Source organism: Chiloscyllium plagiosum, chromosome 1 (genome assembly GCF_004010195.1).
Source record: "Chiloscyllium plagiosum isolate BGI_BamShark_2017 chromosome 1, ASM401019v2, whole genome shotgun sequence".
NCBI classification, from domain to species: Eukaryota; Metazoa; Chordata; class Chondrichthyes; order Orectolobiformes; family Hemiscylliidae; genus Chiloscyllium; species Chiloscyllium plagiosum.
The window spans coordinates 37,565,861-37,584,703 of record NC_057710.1 but is presented as its reverse complement, the minus strand read 5'-3'; the positions used below and the strand labels follow the sequence as shown (position 1 = coordinate 37,584,703).

The following is an 18,843-nucleotide window of genomic DNA, read 5'->3' as shown; positions in this document are numbered from 1 at the left end:
CCAAGTCTTTAGGAGCTAGTGGCTCAGCCAGCAGCTATTAACAAACAGATTAATCCCTTTTTAAAAAAATTACTTAACTTAGAGCTAGGAAAAAAATGCATGTTTGGTTGGAGCCAAGTTTTTCAGCTCAGGAATCAGGAAAGTGGGAAGAAATTTGTTTGGTCAGCACTGCACTCCTTCAAACCCTTATCTCTCAGGTGTTCTTAAGTCCCTATATCCCACTTCCAGGTGATTTTCCCAGATGTGGGAAACAGAGTTGGAATTCTTGACTCATGGGTCAGGTAGACAGTCAATCTGAACTGCTCAATCTGAGGCAGGCCACAAATGTATGACAGTTTTGGAGGAAGTGAGCACTCTTGGTATTTGGATTGAGCACTATTGATGATGTCAATAGGAAAACTTTAATAAACGCTGGGGCTGAGCTATTAACTTCATTATCATTAATACAATTATAAGTAGCTGGATAATTGCCTCTTTGAGATTTATTAATGTAGTAACATGTTATAGTCACAGCTGGTTTCCTTCATTACCTCTAAATCACGTCAGGCAATCGGGTGGGTTTCAGAGATTAATCATTGTACCTGATCAGGTCCGATTTTAATTTCATTTTCCTGATATGTTATCATTGGTCCAAAACATTGAGTCCTGTCCAAATGAATTATCTTGTTAGTACAATATTAATGTAGTAAAGACATGCTTGTATCTTTATTCTGTAGTAGCAGCAGAGTTACAATAAAATTGTTTGCAGAACGAGGCGGAGTCAATGATGTAACTTTAAACTAAACTCTTAATAAAACAGCTGGCCCAGACAGTACAGAACCCCCTGCAACTGTTGCCATATGAACATAAAGTTAAATACAAATGGCATAAAGGATTTAGTCTTCTCCCTTGTTTCTATATACCTTAATTTTAGTGGCCATTTTTATTTTTGACTGATGGGGAGACTGTGTGCATGTGATGTTAAACATCACATGCTGTTATGCTAATACTAGCTAGAATACATGCGTTAAACTACCAGGAATGTCTTCAAGCATGACCTTCAATGCTGTATTACCAAGGTAGCCCCATTGCGGGCGCAGAGATATTTATCTGTGATAGTGCAATTCTTTCTATTAAAATCAACTACAGCAGAAAGTGTCTGTTTATGAGTTTACTATTCTGTTAGCACCTGACACTATGACAGTCTACCTTTACGTAATGTTGTCATTCGTGGCAACGTGCCAATAAGGAAGTACAAATGTATAGCTTGAGTATCAGTGACAGGCTCTGCAGTATGGACAGGAACTAATGGGTCTCTATAGATCTTTAACTGTGAAATATCTTGTCTAAATGCAGGGGTATATGTGACCATGTCTAGATTTGGATAATCAGTCTACAAAGGTTTTTGTCAGGAATGCCTCAGTTGCCAGGTGCTGAATTACAGACATATCTAGTTTCATTTCATTTCAGAAAGGTGAGTGAGATGTTCTTTTTAATTTTTTTATATACAAAAGTTAACAATAATTGCACATATTTAAATTATTTAGGGATACCTAAAGAGCCTGGTTTGTGATTTCTGGTTAAGATGAAAGATTAAAAAATGTAGTATTCATTTCTTTTATAGAACAGTCTGATTTTTTAATCAGAAATTTCTAGATTGGAATGTACAAAGAATCTTTGTTGAGGAAAAAGCTTCTGCATAAAGTTCGTGCAATTCTATGCATGTATTTGATTCACAATATTACTCTTTTGTTTCCTGCCATAAGGAAGCTGATCCCTCTGTTCTCGTGCTAGTATTAGCATAACAGCATGTGATGTTTAACATCACATGCACACAGTCTCCCCATCAGTCAAAAATAAAAATGGCCACTAAAATTAAGGTATATAGAAACAAGGGAGAAGACTAAATCCTTTATGCCATTTGTATTTAACTTTATGTTCATATGGCAACAGTTGCAGGGGGTTCTGTACTGTCTGGGCCAGCTGTTTTATTAAGAGTTTAGTTTAAAGTTACATCATTGACTCACATCGTGGGCCAAAGGGCCTGTTCTGTGCTGTATTGTTCTATGTTCTATGTTCTATGTTCTAATCTGCCCTCATAATATCTGCAAACTGAACCATTGGAAATTGGGATACTAAGTATGCTTACCTCAATCATTGAATTCTAACTTTGCATTTGGTCTGCCTTTCAGTTAAAATTCCAATCCAAAGAGTCAAGTTGAATTCTGTTTGCACTGTAGCATATGTTGAACTGTGTATTTTGTTAGAGCATATAAAATAATGTCTCAATTTGGTACACGCCTGAATCCTTTGTCTCAGGTGAGGCAATGGAAACCAGAACAGGCTAGGATCAGGTAGGATCACAACTCTTGCTGAACTGCTTTTTAACTACAGGCCTTCCACTGAAGTAAGATCAGGAAGTTAGGTACATGTCTGTTCCCAGCACTTAGCTGCACTAGTTTTGATTTAAGAACAGAGGGATCAGCTTCCTTATGGCAGGAAACAAAAGAGTAATATTGTGAATCAAATACATGCATAGAATTGCACGAACTTTATGCAGAAGCTTTTTCCTTACCATGTCTAAAACGTACCTTTATTCTAATTTAATCTGTATCCTAATTTGAGTAAATTAGCATAATCTGACATAGGTTTACATTACAGTATTTAATATTTGTGACTCTAAACATCATGGCTGGAAAGGAGAGCAGCTTATGTGGGTGGCTCAGGGTGATATTCTGTTACTATCCCATTTACCCACAAACCAAAACTACAATGAAATGTCTCCCAGATCTTCTACCTGCTGCCCCTATCACAAAACCAGGACAGAACCCCACTGGTCCTCACCGACCACCCCACCAATCTCCATGTACAGCGCATCATCCGCCGTCATTTCTGGCACCTCCAAATGGACCCCACCACCAAGGATATATTTCCCTCCCCTCCCCTATCAGCATTCCGGAAAGACCACTTTCCACCTATTGCATTTCCAACGCCCCTCCCCCAAGTCCCTCCTCTCTACCTTTTATCATAGCCTGCTGGACACACTTTCCTCATTCCTGAAGAAGGGCTTATGCCCGAAACGTCGATTCTCCTGTTCCCTGGATGCTGCCTGACCTGCTGCGCTTTTCCAGCAACACATTTTCAGCTCTGATCTCCAGCATCTGCAAACCTCACTTGCCCCTATCACAACCCAGGAGCAATCTTTTGGCGTGTCTGGGGATGTTGATTAGATATCTGGACAGTTAGCTAATATGGCCTGCCAGACCCACGTTTGCTGAGAATAGGCATGAATTTCATACTGTGACTTGGAAAGTTGCTAAAGAAGGGGAGAAGCCATGGTAATAAATTGTGGGCTTATTATATCTAATAGAAGTAATAGATTCAGAGAGTCTATAGCACAGAAAAAGGTCCTTTGGCTCATCAAGTCTGTGCTGGTCAAGAATTTAATTATTTTAATATAATTTTCCAGGACCTTGTCTCTATCCTTGTCTTGACATCACACGTGTACATCTGAATACTTCTTAAATTTTATGAGAATTTCTGCTTGATCACCTTTACAGCCAGTGAGTTCCAGATTCTCATCACCCTCTCTGTGAAAAACCTTTTCCTCATATCTCTTCTAAACCTACTGCCTCTTATCCTAAACCTATGACTCCTGGCCATTGATCCCTCTGTCAAGGGTAAAAGTTTCCTGTCTATCCTATTTATCCCCCTCATAATTTTATACATCTCAACCATATGCTCCCTCAGTCTCCTCTGCTCCAAGGAAAACAACCCCAGTCTGTCCAATCTCTTTTTATAATTAAAACTCTCCAGAGAAAGTCCTAATAAATCTCCTCTGCATCCTTTCCACTGCAGTCACATCCCTGCTATAATTTGGTTTCCAGAACTGCACACAATACTCTAGCTGAGGCCTAATCAACGATTTATATATTAACAGCATACCTCCTTGCTCTTCAGCTCCGTGCATTGACTAACAAAGTTAATTATCCACTATGCCTTTTTAAACACTTCATTGACATGTCCGAACAGACTGGTGAATTGTGCACACCATGGTCCCTCTGATTATCGCTGATTCCCAGGGTCCTACTGTTCATCATGTATTCCCTTGCCTTGCTTGTTCTGCCCAAGTGCATCACTTCACACTTATCCAGACTGAATTCCATTCATCACTGATCGGCCCATCTGATCAGCCTGTCTAAATCCTCCTGTAATCTAAAGCTATCCACCTCAGTACTTACCACCTTACCAATTTTTGTATCATCAATAAACTTACTGATCAATCTTCCTGCATTCAAATCTAAATAATTTATTTAAATCAAAAACAGCAAGGGCCCCAACACTAATTCTGTAGAACCTTACTGGACACAGGCTTACAGTCACAAAAACACCCTTCAACCATCAGCCTCTGCTTCCTGCTGCTCAGCTAATCTGGACCGAATGAGCTCTTCTCTTCACTGTCGATCTCCCATGCTGAACCTTTCCAAAAGCTTCAATGAAGTTCACGTAGACTACATTAAATAAATTGACCTCAACTGCATGCCTAGTCATCTCTTCAAAAAATTTAATCAAGTTTGTCAGAAATGACTCCCCTGTGAGGATAATGTGACTTTAAGAGATGTATTTTGTCCTGTTATTCTTTATGAAGAAAGACTCAGACATACGTGATGAGCAGTCTGCTCCAAAGCTAATAAAGTAAACAGCTTGTGAAGTCTTTTTTTTTAAAAGTTGGAACAATAGAAGCAGCCTTCAGTAGCAGTTGGGGTCTTGAAGTGAAATATGGGAGCTTCTATTCCTCTCTCTGTTACAGCTAGAAGGCTGGGATTCTCATCCACCTGCTAGAATTGCATATGAGACAATCTATTTTACTGACTTTGCTTTTGTCAAGGGAGTGTTAATGGGATTTTACTATATTGAAACAGTTCATTATTAGTAGTTTATCTATATATATGTGTGTGTGTGTAGTTAAGCATTTTGATATAGTTACAATTAAACCAATTCTTTCCTTTTAATTTTGTTTTGCATTTTAATCATAGTGTATGAATAAAGTGTGTTTTGTTTCAAACCTGATAATTTGACCAATCAAATTGCATCCAGAACATAGCACCTTACTTACCTTTTAAATAAGAAAAAGTTAGGGTCTAGATTATCTTCCTAATGTGTTTTGAAGGGGTTTGGTATTGTCCGTAACATCCCTAAACAAAGTCATGTTGACTGCTCTTGACTAATCCCCAAGTGCAGATTAATTCTGCTCATCAAAATTGCTTCTAATTGTTTCCCCACCACTGTGGTTAGACTGACCTGCCTTTAGTTTCATCGTTTATTCGTTGCTCCCTTCCCGAATAATCAGACCACATTCGCTGTCTTCCTGTCCTCTGACACCTCTCCAGAGGCTAGAGTGAAATTGGACATTTTTTCCAGAGTCACTGCAATTTCCTGCCTTATCTTACTCACCAGTCTGGGATACATTCGTCCGCTCCTGGCGAATTACCTACTTTTTAGCCTAGCAGACCACTCAGAATCTCTTCTCTGTCTATGCTGATTTCTTTAATTTAATTGCAGCACTGGCCTTCTCCTGATTTCTATAACCATCTCATTCCTCACACGAGTTTACTCTGATGCAAAGTGTTCATTCAGAACCCTACCTGCGTCCTCCAACTCCATGCATAAATTACCACTGTGGTCCTTAATGGGCTCAGTTCTTTTCCTTGTTATTCTTTTACATTTAACTTACTTTTGGATAACTGGAATTTTCTTTATTTTATCTGTCATTATCCTTTCATGTCTTCTTTTTGCTGTCCTAATTTCCTTATAATGATTCCCTTGCACAAGCAGTACTGCTCCAGTGCTTCTGCTGTTTTCAGCCCTCAGTCTCTGTCATAAGCCTCCCTTTTTCTCTTCATCCAATCCAGTATATCTCTAGATACCCAGGGTTCACTAGATTATAGGCAGTTATTTTCCTTTATGGAAAAAAGACAAACTTTAGTATCATCGACCACCTAGGAAGGCAAAGTACCATTCCTATTTTTGGCTTTCTTACCAAAATTAAATATATAATTCAAGATCTGGTTTCACTGACACACAATACAAATGCAGCATAGCACCTTTTGCGTTATATTCTACTAGGGTAGCAACGTGTTCTGTTAATTCATACTTATTCTGCTCCGCTGTGAATTGGTGTGCTGTCAATCACAATGCAATGGCTTGGAAGATATAGTTCATCTGCAAAAGTAACATATGGAGGGCTGTCAAGTTACCAAATGTGGGCAAACTATTATATTGCCAGTTTGCAGATTATGCTGTGTTATAAAACAACATGCCTTTCAACCTTGTTTTGCTTATTCTGAAGTCCTACAATTTTTGAATATTTTTGAGATTAGATTCCCTACGGTGTGGAAACAGGCCTTTCAGCCCAACAAATCCACACTGACCCTCTGAAGAGTAACACATTTCCTTCCGACTAATCCACCTAACACTATGGGCAATTTAGCATGGCCAATTCACCTGACCTGCACAGCGTTGGACTGTGGGAGGAAATCCATGCAGACACGGGGAGAATGTGCAAACTCCACACAGACAGTCACCCAAGGCTGGAGTCAAACCTGGGTCCCTGGTGCTGTGAGGTAGCAGTGCTAACCACTGAACCACCATGCTGCCCAAAGATATTTGATCCTTAAACACTATTGTGGAGACTCTATGAAATTCCTTTCTCAGTACATTGATATTTTAAAATTATGTATTAAGACAATTACTTACATATGCATTTATTTTTTGTATATCAATATTCACACATCTAATTACACTCTCTCTAGCATTACCAGTATTCACAAAAGGTATTTCTTTTTATTTTGCCATACCAGTTTCACACCTACATTGGTCCTTTCTTCTCTACAACCATATCCACTCCCTTTGCCTTTTGTTCTTTGTTACCTCTAATCTCTCCCTAACTTTACTCTGACTTTACCTTATGCTCCAATAATTCCTCCCTAACTTTCCTTACTGCTTAAAACCCATAATTTTTCCAACTTTTCAGTTATCAAGAAACAACATATTGGAACTGAAATGCTAACTCTGTTTTTCTCACCATGGATGCTGCCAGGCCTCTGTGGTTTATTAAGATTTCTGATGTAAATAATATTTTGTTTTTGTTGAAGATCAGGGAGTGTTGTGTCAACATCCATCTTACCAGGTTATCTGTGCTTAACAAATTCCCACCAACGACATAGTGCAACTTGGTCTTAGTTTCCAGATCTGCAGTATGTAATTAGATCTTCAATTAAGAAGAAATGATATGCTTTACAATTTTTATTCATTCTTAGGATATGCTTCAGCATTTCTAAAAGGTAGCTCACTACCACATTCTTGAGGGCAACTAGGGACAGGCAATAGATGTTGGTCCGGCCAGCAATGCCTACTCTCCAGGAATAGATTTTTTAAAAAGTCCCTGTGGTGAGGTTACCAACACTGCAGTGCAGGTATAAGATTTAGACTTAGTGATGATTTAGATTTTAAATAATTTAGGTTTGATATAATTGTTAGTGCTAAAGCGATCAAAGGGTATGGGGAGAAAGCAAGAATGTTGTACTGACGAGCCAAGAGCAAAATGAATGGCAGAGCAGGCTTGAAGTGCAGAAAGGAATATTGCTGCTTCAATTCTCTATCTTACTATGTCTCTAGGATTGTAGATATTGTTCCAAATCAGGATGGCGTATGACTTGGAGTTGAGCAAACAGGTGACAGTGCTCCTATGTGTCTGCTACGCTTGTTCTCAGAGTAATAGAACCATAAAGTAAAACAGGCCCTTTGGCCCATTGAGTAAGTACCATTAAATCTACACTAAATGTACAGTAGTCCCACTTTCCAACACTTGGTCCATAGCCTTGAATATTTTGATGCTTCAAGTGCCCATTCAAATATTTTATAAAAGGTTATGAAGTTTCATGCCTCAACTATCCTCCTAGGCTGTGTATTCCAGACCCCCACAATTCTCTGGGTGAAATGTATTTTCCTCAAATCTCTTCGAAACCTTCTACCTTCCATTTTAAAATTATACCCTCTTAAATTGACACTTCAACTAAGGGCAACAGCTGCTTGTTATCCATTCTGTATAGACCCCTCATAACTTTATACACCTCTATCAGGTTCCTCTCAACCTTCTCTACTCCAAAGAAAACAACCCAAACTAATGCAGGCTCGCTTCAAAGCAGAAGTTCTCCAAACCAAACAATATCCTGGTGAATCTCCTCTGTACCTCCTTCAGTGCAATCACATCTTTCCTATAGTTTGGGTGAGCTGAAAATGTGTTGCTGGAAAAGCGCAGCAGGTAAGGCAGCATCCAAGGAGCAGGAGAATGGACGTTTCAGGATTCCTGAAGAAGGGCTCATGCCCGAAACGTCGATTCTCCTGCTCCTTGGATGCTGCCTGATCTGCTGCACTTTTCCAGCAACACATTTTCAGCTCTGATCTCCAGCATCTGCAGTCCTCACTATCTCCTATAGTTTGGGTGACCACAGTACTCCAGCTGTGGTCTAACCAAAGTCCTGGACAGCTCCAACATAACCTCCCTGCTCTTATCATCTATGCCTCGACTGATAAAGACAATGCCTTCTTAACTACATTATAAACATGTCCTGTCAGCTTCAGGAATTTGTGGACTTTAAGATTCCTTTGTTCCTCTGAGTTTCCTAGTGTCCTATCATTCATTGAGTACTCCCTTAGTTGTTCCAAAGTGCACACTTCACATTCATCAAGGTTAAATTTCATCTGCCATTGATCTGCCCATATTACTAATCAGTGTATATCCTCCTGTAACCTAAGCCCTTCTTCCTCAATGCCAACCACTTGGCCAATCATATTATCATGGGCAAACTTGCTTATCATAACCCCCGTACTCTCATCCACATCATTTATATATATAGTATACATATCTTGAACAAGAAGGGACCCAGCACTGACCTTGTTGTATGCCACTGGATACCAGGCTCCAGTCACACAAACAACTTCTATCACCATCCTGTGTCTCCTGCCAATGAGCAAATCTTCTAGATAAAGGTTTGAAAGATGCTATCAAATAATTCTTGGTAATTTGCAATAGTGCATCTTATTGATGGTACATACTGCAGCCAATGTAACCAGCGTTGAAAGGAGCAAAATATTAAAATGGTGGATTGAGTGCCAACCCAGTGAGCTGTTTGACCTGGATGGTGTCCAGTTTTGTCATTACGGCTGCAAACATCCAGGTAAGTGGAGATTATTTATGTAGGCTACAAGAGTTTTCAGCATTACAACATAAAGGATCTAAATTGAGCATTGTCTGTCTGAGGAGATAATAGATATTAATCTAAACAAATACAAGTACAATTCAAGAATAGAAATAAATGGAGAAACTCAGCTTGTCTGGCAGCATCTGTGGACAAAATGCAGGTTAATGTTATTGAAGATACAAGTACAATTCAGACTTATGACAAAATAAAACTAATTAAAGAGTCGTCTAATCGAATTTTTCCTTTCTTTGTCATTTAAAAAGGTTACATTTTTATTGCACTAAAATGTATTGCACCGAGAGTAGAGTGTTGGAAAACAACAGCCAAGGATCAGAAGGGAAACAACTCTATTATGGTTCTGCCATGACACAAATTAAGGAAGAGACAGAATACGTTAAAAAGGTGAAATAATAATCTTGATTACTCATAATGCACTTTGCAAAGACTTGCTGAATAACCTATTCTTATTATCACTTAAAGCACTATGTGTGACTCCTGTGATATTTCACGTGGTTAATTCATGTAATGTCAACAATTTCTGTCTGAAAACCAGGTGTAAGATTGTGCAAAATAGGTGCTGTATTTCCATCAGGCATGACTGGCATCCCAGGATTCTAGATGGCATCTAACAGACAGTGTACTAGGGTACCAGTAAAGAGGAAGATTAGATTGGGATCATTGGAGATTTGAGGTTGAACTGAGGACGAGGGTGGATCATCCAAGGGGCAAGGGAAAAATCTTACTGTAATGTATGACCATGCATGGTACAGCATGGTAGAGACATGAACAATTGAGGCATGCAAAATGAAATTAGATTATTAGCTGAAAAGAAAAATCAAGATCACAGACCGTGGCACTAGAGTAATTTCTCCCTCAGAGGGCCAGCAGAGACATGATGGATCATCTGGCCTCTTGTTGTCATGATTCTATAATTTCCACAGGCAATGAACATAATACAACATTTTGGCCTGTGTCCTAAAAGATTGGAATGTGATGTTTCCCTGTGCAAACTGAGTCAGCCAGATTTTCACCCCAAGTAATGAGCATGAATGTTTCAATTTCTAGGGACAGATATAAAACAATACTATTTTGCTGAGTATTTCTCTACTGCAGTAATAAATGGGCACGTATGTTCCAATTAGCAACATTTATTGACCAGGCAACAATTGAAATTTGAATAATCTTATGTATGTTCACTTTTAGCAATTAGAATTTCTTGTCTTGAAAGTAAAGGCCAACATAAAAATAAAGTTTTTTCGAAGTTCGCTGATGGGCCGTGGACATCACTGGCTGGGCCAACATTTATTCCCCATCTTTAGTTGTCCTTGAGAAGGTGGTGGTGAGCTGGCTGCTTGAGCTATTGCAGTCCATTTGCTCTAGGCAGACCTATAATACTATTAGCGGGGGAATTCCAGGATTCTGACCGAGTGAGATTGAAGGAACAGTGATATATTTCCAAGTCAGGATAGTGAGTAGCTTGGAGGAGGACTTGCAGACGTATTTCCATGTGTATACTGCCGTTGCCCTTCTAGATGGAAGTGGTCATGGGTTTGGAAGGTGAAAGGTTTAAGGACCCTTCGTGAATTTTGGCAGTGCATCTTGTAGATGATACACACCGTTCCTAATGAACATTGGTGGTGGAAGGAATGGATGCTTCAAGATGTGGTGCCAATCAAGTGGGCTGCTTTGTTCTGGATGGTGTGTCAAGCGTCTAGAGTGTTGTTGGGGCTGTACTCATCCAGGGCTGAAAATGTGTTGCTGGAAAAGCGCAGCAGGTCAGGCAGCATCCAAGGAGCAGGAGAATCGACGTTTCAGGCATGAGCCCTTCTTCAGGAATCATTCCTGAAGAAGGGCTCATGCCCGAAACGTCGATTCTCCTGCTCCTTGGATGCTGCCTGACCTGCTGCGCTTTTCCAGCAACACATTTTCAGCTCTGATCTCCAGCACCTGCAGTCCTCACTTTCTCCTCGCTGTACTCATCCAGACAAGTGGGGAGTATTCCATTATACTCCTGGCTTGTACTTTGTTGATAATGGCTAGGCATTGGGGTGTCAGCAGGTGAGTTACTCTCTGCAGGATATTCCTAAACCTCTGACTTACTCTTTGTAGCCAGTGTATTAATATGGTTAGTCCAGCTGAGTTTCTGGTCAATGGTAACCCTCAGGATGTTCATACTGAGTGATTCATTGATGGAAACATCATTCAATGTCGAGGGGCAGTGATTCAATTTTCTGTTGTTAGAGATTGTCATTGTCTGGCATTTGTGTGGACATCGATAAGGGAGGGGAATCCAAAATTAGAAGCCATAGGTTTAAGATGAGAGGTGAAAGATTTAAAAGGGACCTAAGGGGCAATGTTTTCATATAGGTTGGTGTGTGTATGAAATGAGCTGCTGAAGGAAGTGGTGGAGGCTGGTACAATTACAACATTTACAGGTAAAAGACATCAGGATGGGTGTAAAAATAGGAAGTTTTTAGAGGGAAATGGGCCAAATGCTAGCAAATGACACTAGATTAATTTAGGATATTTGGTCAGCATGGGCAAGTTGGACCGATAGGTCTATTTCTGTGTTGTCCATCTCTATGACTCCACGACAGTATGTGTGGTGCAAGTGTAACCTACTACTTCTCAACGCAAACATAGATATTGTCCAGATCTTGCTGTGTTTACAAATAACTAAATTAAAAATAACTGCAAAATAATGTACTATTCCAAGCATAGTACAGTACTCTTACATTAGAAAATGACACTTCACACAAGAAGGTTGTTCGTTTTAATTAAAATATTGATTAAGGGAAAGCCTTGGATTTGGTCAAGACAAAGGCTCTCAGAGAAATCAGGAACTCAGTCTGTGAGCAGGATGAGTCAGGGGTGTTCAGTTATCCAGACTTTTATCTTTCTCCCTTTCTATTTAGATGCGAATTACATTACAGAATATGCGACAACAGCTATTTGGAAATGAAGGTGAAGTGGCTGACAATCAACAAGTTCAAGAGTTGAAGGTACTCTTTGTATTTTCTTTATATTTGCTGATTTTACTAATACTTTGTGAGAATCTCAAGAGTATGCACTGTCAACATTAGCGGTGTGTTATTAGAATCAGGATTCCATGTTTTGCTAAAATAGCTGACATTAGATTGGTGAGACTGACCTTGCACTCACCTGACCAAAAACAATTCACAAATTCACTCCCAGAGTGATTCCACTCATGCCAGGGAATATTTCACCATTTTGGGGAAGACAGTTGCTATAAGAATAGATGTGCGCCACTTAGGTGTTACACCAGCTTGTCACCAATGTCACCCTGGTGTGCAGCTGTGAAATTCAAACTCTGCAGCCGGAGGAGCATGCCTCCTTTTTATACAGCCAAACCCCCTTCCCTCAGACCTAGTAAATAGTGAGTGCCAGTAAAACACTAGTCAAAGCAGCATCCATCATACTCAATGCAGTGAAGGTAGAAATTGTGATAACTGATCCCTTTCTGGCATTTATTTACTTATTTGAATGGACTTTCATAAGTTGTCTCACAGAAGGAAGCCATTCAGCCCATTGTGTCCATGTCAGTCAATAATGATCTCATTGCACTAATCCAATTTTCTAGCTCTTAACCCATAGCCCTGGAGACTATGGCAACACAAGTGGCTCCACTCCCAGCACCTTCCCCTGCAACCGCAAGAAATGCAAAACTTGCGCCCACACCTCCCCCCTTACTTCCCTCCAAGGCCCCAAGGGATCCTTCCATATCCGCCACAAATTCACCTGCACCTCCACACACATCATTTACTGCATCCGCTGCACCCGATGTGGCCTCCTCTATATTGGGGAGACAGGCCTCCTACTTGCGGAACGTTTCAGAGAACACCTCTGGGACACCCAGACCAACCAACCCAACCATCCCGTGGCTCAACACTTCAACTCCCCCTCCCACTACACCAAGGACATGCTGGTCCTTGGACTCCTCCATTTCCAATGCCCCTCCCCCAAGTCCCTCCCCCCTACCTTTTATCTTAGCCTGCTGGACACACTTTCCTCATTCCTGAAGAAGGGCTCATGCCCGAAACGTCGATTCTCCTGCTCCTTGGATGCTGCCTGACCTGCTGCGCTTTTCCAGCAACACATTTTCAACACAAGTGAATATCTAAATGTTGCTAAAATGTTACAAGAGTTTCTGACAGAATGACCCTTTCAGGCAGTGAGTTCCAGAGCTCCACCACCCTCTGAGTGAAAACATTTGTCCTCAACTCTCCTCATGGCTTTCTTCCTCTTCTCTGCCATTTGCTTATTGACCCCTCTACTAATGGAAAATCTTTTCTCACAGCTCAGATCCTCCAAGGTCAGTATCTTGATAATTCACTTCCTCACCCACTCTAATGCAATCATTTCCTTCCTATAATAGGACGACCAGAACTGTATGAAGTATCCAATTGTGGCCTAACCAACATTTTATACAGTCCCAGCATGATTTCCTTGCTTTTGTGTTCTATATCTCAGAAAATAAATGAAAAATACCCCATATGCCTTCTCAACCACTTTTTCTGCTAGCATTGTTACCTTCTGAAATCTGTGGTGTGCTCACCAAGATCTTTTTGATCTTCAGCATTTTCTAGGGTTCTACCATTCATAGTATAATCCATTGTCTTGATAGTATACTAAATAAGAATTCACTAAAGCAAAACGAACAAAACTGCAAATGCTGAAGATCTAACACAAAAACAGAAATTGCTAGACACTCAGCAGGTCTGCGAGAAGAAAGCAGAGTTAACATTTTGTGTCTGGTGACCCTTCATCAGAACTGTTAGTAGCTTTATCTTTCAGGCAATCTAGTTTAATCTTGCCCCAACATCAACAGTAAACTCCCCACAAAGATGTTGGCCCTGTTCCTGTTAAAAAGTAACCCATCCGATTCATACAGGACTCACCTTCCCCAGAAATGATCCCAAATGCCTGAGGAATTTAAAGCCCTCAATGCTCCAGCCACACATTCATCTGCTCTATCTTTCTATTGTTATACTCAATGTTGCATCACATCGGGAGTAATGCAGACATTACCTCATCTGAAGTTCTGCTTTTCAATACTCTTCCTGACTTCCTAAAGTCTGCTTGCAGGATCTGATTTCTCTTTCTTCCAATGTCATCAGTCACAACATGGATCATAACCTCTAGCTGTTCCCCTTCTTCTCTCTATTGGTCTCCATTCCCTCTCTGCATGGACTTCCTTAAACTGCAGCTCCTGGGAGATCTCACTTTGATTTTTTTATAAACAGCTCTATTACTGATCTGTCTGCATCTGGGACATCTCTCCACTCAGTGCTCCTTTTAACCTCACTGCTGTCACTCCCAAGTTCCTCACAGGTCACCCACTGGTCTCTCAATCTCTGGGACCTCTTCACTCTTGCTTGCAGAAACATAGAGTTATAAATGGTATAGATAAGATAGAAACGGGCAGGTTGTATTCAATGGCAGGTAGAACTAGAACTAGGGGATACAGCCTTAAAACAAGGGACACCAGATTTAGGACTGAGTTGAGTAGGACCTTCTTCTCCCAAAGGATTGTGAATCTGTGGAATTCCCTGCCCAATGAGGCAGTTGAGGCTACCTTGGTGAATGTTTTAAAGGCACAGATAGATACATTTTTGAATAGTAAAGGAATTAAGGGTTAAGGTAAACAGGCAGGTAAGTGGAGCTGAGTCCCTCAAAGTGATTGGTCATGGTCTTATTGAATGGTTACACATGAGTCCAGACCCACAGCAATGTGGCTGACACTTAACTGCCCCCTGGGTAATTAGGGATAGGCAATAAATGCTGACCTAGCCAGTGATGCCCATATCTCATGAATGAATTGATAATGGCAACAGAGGTAGAAACCCTGGCTAATAATTCTCCACTGATTTTCACCCTTCACTGAAATACTCCAACTGCTAATGTATTTTAAACAGAGGGAGATAGTCTCTGAAGTTCCATAGTTGGACCACTAGAGTTGAGAACTTTCAGTCAGGGTGGCACCATGCAGGTTATCATTGTCCACATCTACTCTGTTGTGCCTCACTTTGATAATATTGAAGCTGGGTTAGGACGAAAAAAGGATTAACTAATGTCATTGAGCCTCATCACTGTGATGAAAAACTGTGTATACTTTGGTTGAGTAGAATAATCTACATTATCCCAACACCAAATTAGTTCAAAGAATGAAAGGAAGAACGTCCACTTAGCCTTTTGTAACATAAGAATCTCTCAAAGTGCTCCCAATCAATCAAATACAACTGATGCATAATAATTGTTGTATCATCAATGGGATGGGAAGTCGGTTTGGAATCTGGAGGATTTTGCTCAGTACTTCATCTTTAGATGGGACAAAGCCTTCTCAGATAGAGGCAAATGATCCCATGGCGCAAATATTTAGATGACCACAGATATGATCTCTCAAGCAATATTACAAATAAAGATTACCCAGTTATTATCTTATTGCTATTTATTGGACATGACTGTAACTACACTTCAAAAGGGTTCAAGTACATAATTCTTTGAAGTTTGCGTCACATATAGATAGGGCTTAGCATGCTTGCTTCCTTAGCTCAGAGTTTGAATATAGAATTGAGATTTTAAGTTGAGGTTGTACAGGACATTGGTGAGGCTTCTTCTGGAGTACTGTGTCAATTTCTGGTCACCCTGTTATAGGAAGGATACTATTAAGCCGAAGAGGGTTCAGAAGAGGCTTGAGCTATAAGTCGAGGCTGGATAGACTGGGACATTTTTCACTGGAGCGTAGGAGGTTGAGAGGTGACCTTAATGAGATTTATGAAATAATGAGGGGCATTGTGATGATGTTGTTCCTTTAACAAGGTTATGTTGTCCTTGTATTTTTTTTTTCTCACAGAGGTCGTAAACACAGAGACTCGCGAAGGGTTTTAGGGCCCGTTTGATTATAGCTAACAGATCCTGCCTCAGGAAACAGGCTTTCAAGTTTAAAAAAAACACTTGTACATTGAAAGGGTAGTGGCCAGTTCTCCTAGCTCAGCTTTTCTCTGGTTTGGTGGTTTGGTTTTAGCAGGCAATCAGTTATGAAGCTGCTGGACCCAAAGAAACAAGGTCCATGCTAATCCTCCCTCTCTCTGGACCCATAGAAGCAGTTCCATGATTATTCTCCCTCTCTCTGACATCTCTCCTGTGAAAATCTTTGATGGATCTTTCGTTTTTTTTTTGTAAAGGGGTGTTAATGTGGAATTGTTGCAAGTACTTGGAACAGCATCATTAAGTTGGGATAATCTGTTGAGTTTTCGGTTAGGTTAAGTTATTCTGTATTCTGTTCTCTTTTGTTTTGTGTTTCATTTTGTAATCTTGCAAATAACTTCTGTTTGGTTTAAAACTAAGTGGTTGGGCCAGCTGCATCTCTCCTGGCCTATCCACTCAACACCTGCTTAAAACAACTCGCAAAGTTAGGGTCCAGCCTACTTTCTTGATATGTTTTGAGGAGGTCTAGCCTAGTCCATAACAGTATAGACAAGTGTCTTTTCCCTAGGATAGGGGATTTCAAAATTACGGGCATATTTTGAAGGTGAGAGGTGAAATATTTTAAAAAGACATGAGGGACAGTTTTTTTACACAGAGTTGTTCATGTTTGGAATGAACTTCCAGATGGAGTGGTAGATGCAGGTAGTTACAACATGTAAAAGACATTTAGATAAGTACATGAATAAGAAACATTTGGATGGATATGGGCCAAGCGCAGGCAGATGGGACTAGTTTACTTTGGGATTATGTTCGGCATGGTCTGGTTCGATCAAAGAGTCTGTATCACTCTATGACTCAAAGTACTGAGTAGATGTAACACATTTTGGGATGCCCTATACTAACGGAATGTTTGCATTTTTGTTGGAACTACAATGTCACTGGTTGAATTATAACATTAAAACTTCGGGTTGACAAAGGGCTGTTGTACACATTGCAGGCTGTGACATTGTGAAAACATGACTCACTCAGCAATATCACCTGATGAAAGCTTTACCCTGAATAATACAGTTTTCGTTTGTAGCGTCCCACCACACATAAGACAATTAGTTATTATCTTGCACAGTTTCTTTATGCTATTGCAGTATGATTCCAATAATATTTTGTTAGAAGTTGCTCAGTTAGTTACAAAATGCATTCAATAGTTCTGACAGGAATGGGAAGGCCCTGACACAACCATTATAGGAGCACTTTCCACATTCGCTTGAAATTCTCTTTAGCAGAGGAAACTAACTCTTTTGTTAAAAAATATTTTTATTGAAGAAAGGTTTTGAATTTTTTACAAATTATAAAATTACTACAAAATAGTATAACAATCTTAAAATGCAACAACAATAACAGTAAACAAACTACTCTAAAACAGTTTAAAAGAAAAAAAAATTTTAAAAACTACCCATGCTACAATTCAATATATAGTTAAATAAAATAAACTAAATTAAATTGGATTGAACCAAGGTAAATTAAATTCATTTAAATTACAACACTCAGCACAACCCCACCATCACTGGGAGCATCAGTTGACATGCCTGTATTTATTTGGGATTCTTCCTCTCAGGGGCCCTCTGCCTGCCGGACACAGCCCTCGTGACTACACAAAGGCCCTAATCAACATAGCCGACAAGTCTGCATCTATATAGTTCAAAAAGGGCCACCACATTTATAAAAATGTTCCATTTTTGGTGCACCACACTTGTAAGGAAGTCTGGGGGATATGCTCCATAACTAACCTACGCCACCCTGAAAGTCCTGGGGGATTCTCTGATATCCAGCTCATCAGAATGTTCTTCCTTGCAGAACATGAAAGAATATTAAACAGTTTCTTCCCATGCACATCTAAAGAGGGCAGATTCGGCAGACCCAAGAGGAGGGACTACCTTGACCTCGGTTCCCAGGACCCCTTTCAAAACACTCGCTATAGCGCCCAATACCTACAAAGCTGTGGCATGACCACAAGCAATGAGTAAGAGCACCAATATCTGTTTTACATTTGGGACACATTGGAGATGCTCCTTTCTTAAATTTCGCAAGCCGCTCCGCTGCCAAAAAAGCCCTGTAGAGAACCTTCAGTTGCACAGCCTGCATCCTATTACAAATTAACATTTTCCTTATGTTCTCCCTTATATCCTCTTATGCCTCTGACAAGATCTCCACCCCCAATTCCTGAGTCCAGATCCCGCACAGTTGCTCAATGTCCTTTGTGACACTACCTCCTAATAAATGGCAGAGGGTACTGGACAAGAGAGTACCTGTGGACCGAAGTACTCTCCTCTCCACATCAGACTTCAAAAGATTATCAATAATGTAGTCTTTTTCTGTATAACGTCCCTAAGCATGAAAATAATGAAAGAAATACCTACTAGATAGTTCATATTTCTGGCTCAGCTGATCAAAAGACATCATGACCTCCCCCTGAAATAAGTCTCCTAAACAGGACACTCCTCTAAAGCCAGAATCCATCGATCCCTACCAAAATCCTGGCATTCCTAGTTTGGGAGTAAAAAAGGTTTTATCTAAATTGCCCATGTTTTGTCGCATTATTCGCCGCGCTTTAACCGTTTAAGGACAGATTTCTGAAACGCTCCATGACAGTCCTCAT

General features: G+C 40.2%; 1 protein-coding gene across 2 annotated transcripts in view; it reads left to right on the top strand.

The window, feature by feature from the left end:
* Nucleotides 1-1,242: 1,242 nt before the first annotated feature.
* The window catches only part of LOC122539259 (coiled-coil domain-containing protein 68-like), a 69,457-nt gene continuing 51,856 nt past the window's right edge, over nucleotides 1,243-18,843 (top strand). Inside the window, exons 1-3 of one of the 2 annotated variants that reach the window (XM_043673984.1) lie at nucleotides 1,243-1,453; nucleotides 9,506-9,644; nucleotides 12,158-12,244. In XM_043673984.1, the coding sequence (XP_043529919.1) occupies nucleotides 9,528-9,644; nucleotides 12,158-12,244 (204 nt within the window). In that variant the 5' untranslated portion in view covers nucleotides 1,243-1,453; nucleotides 9,506-9,527. Of the gene's footprint in view, nucleotides 1,454-9,491; nucleotides 9,645-12,157; nucleotides 12,245-18,843 lie in introns of those variants that run through there. The other variant, XM_043674059.1, reaches the window with a different exon arrangement.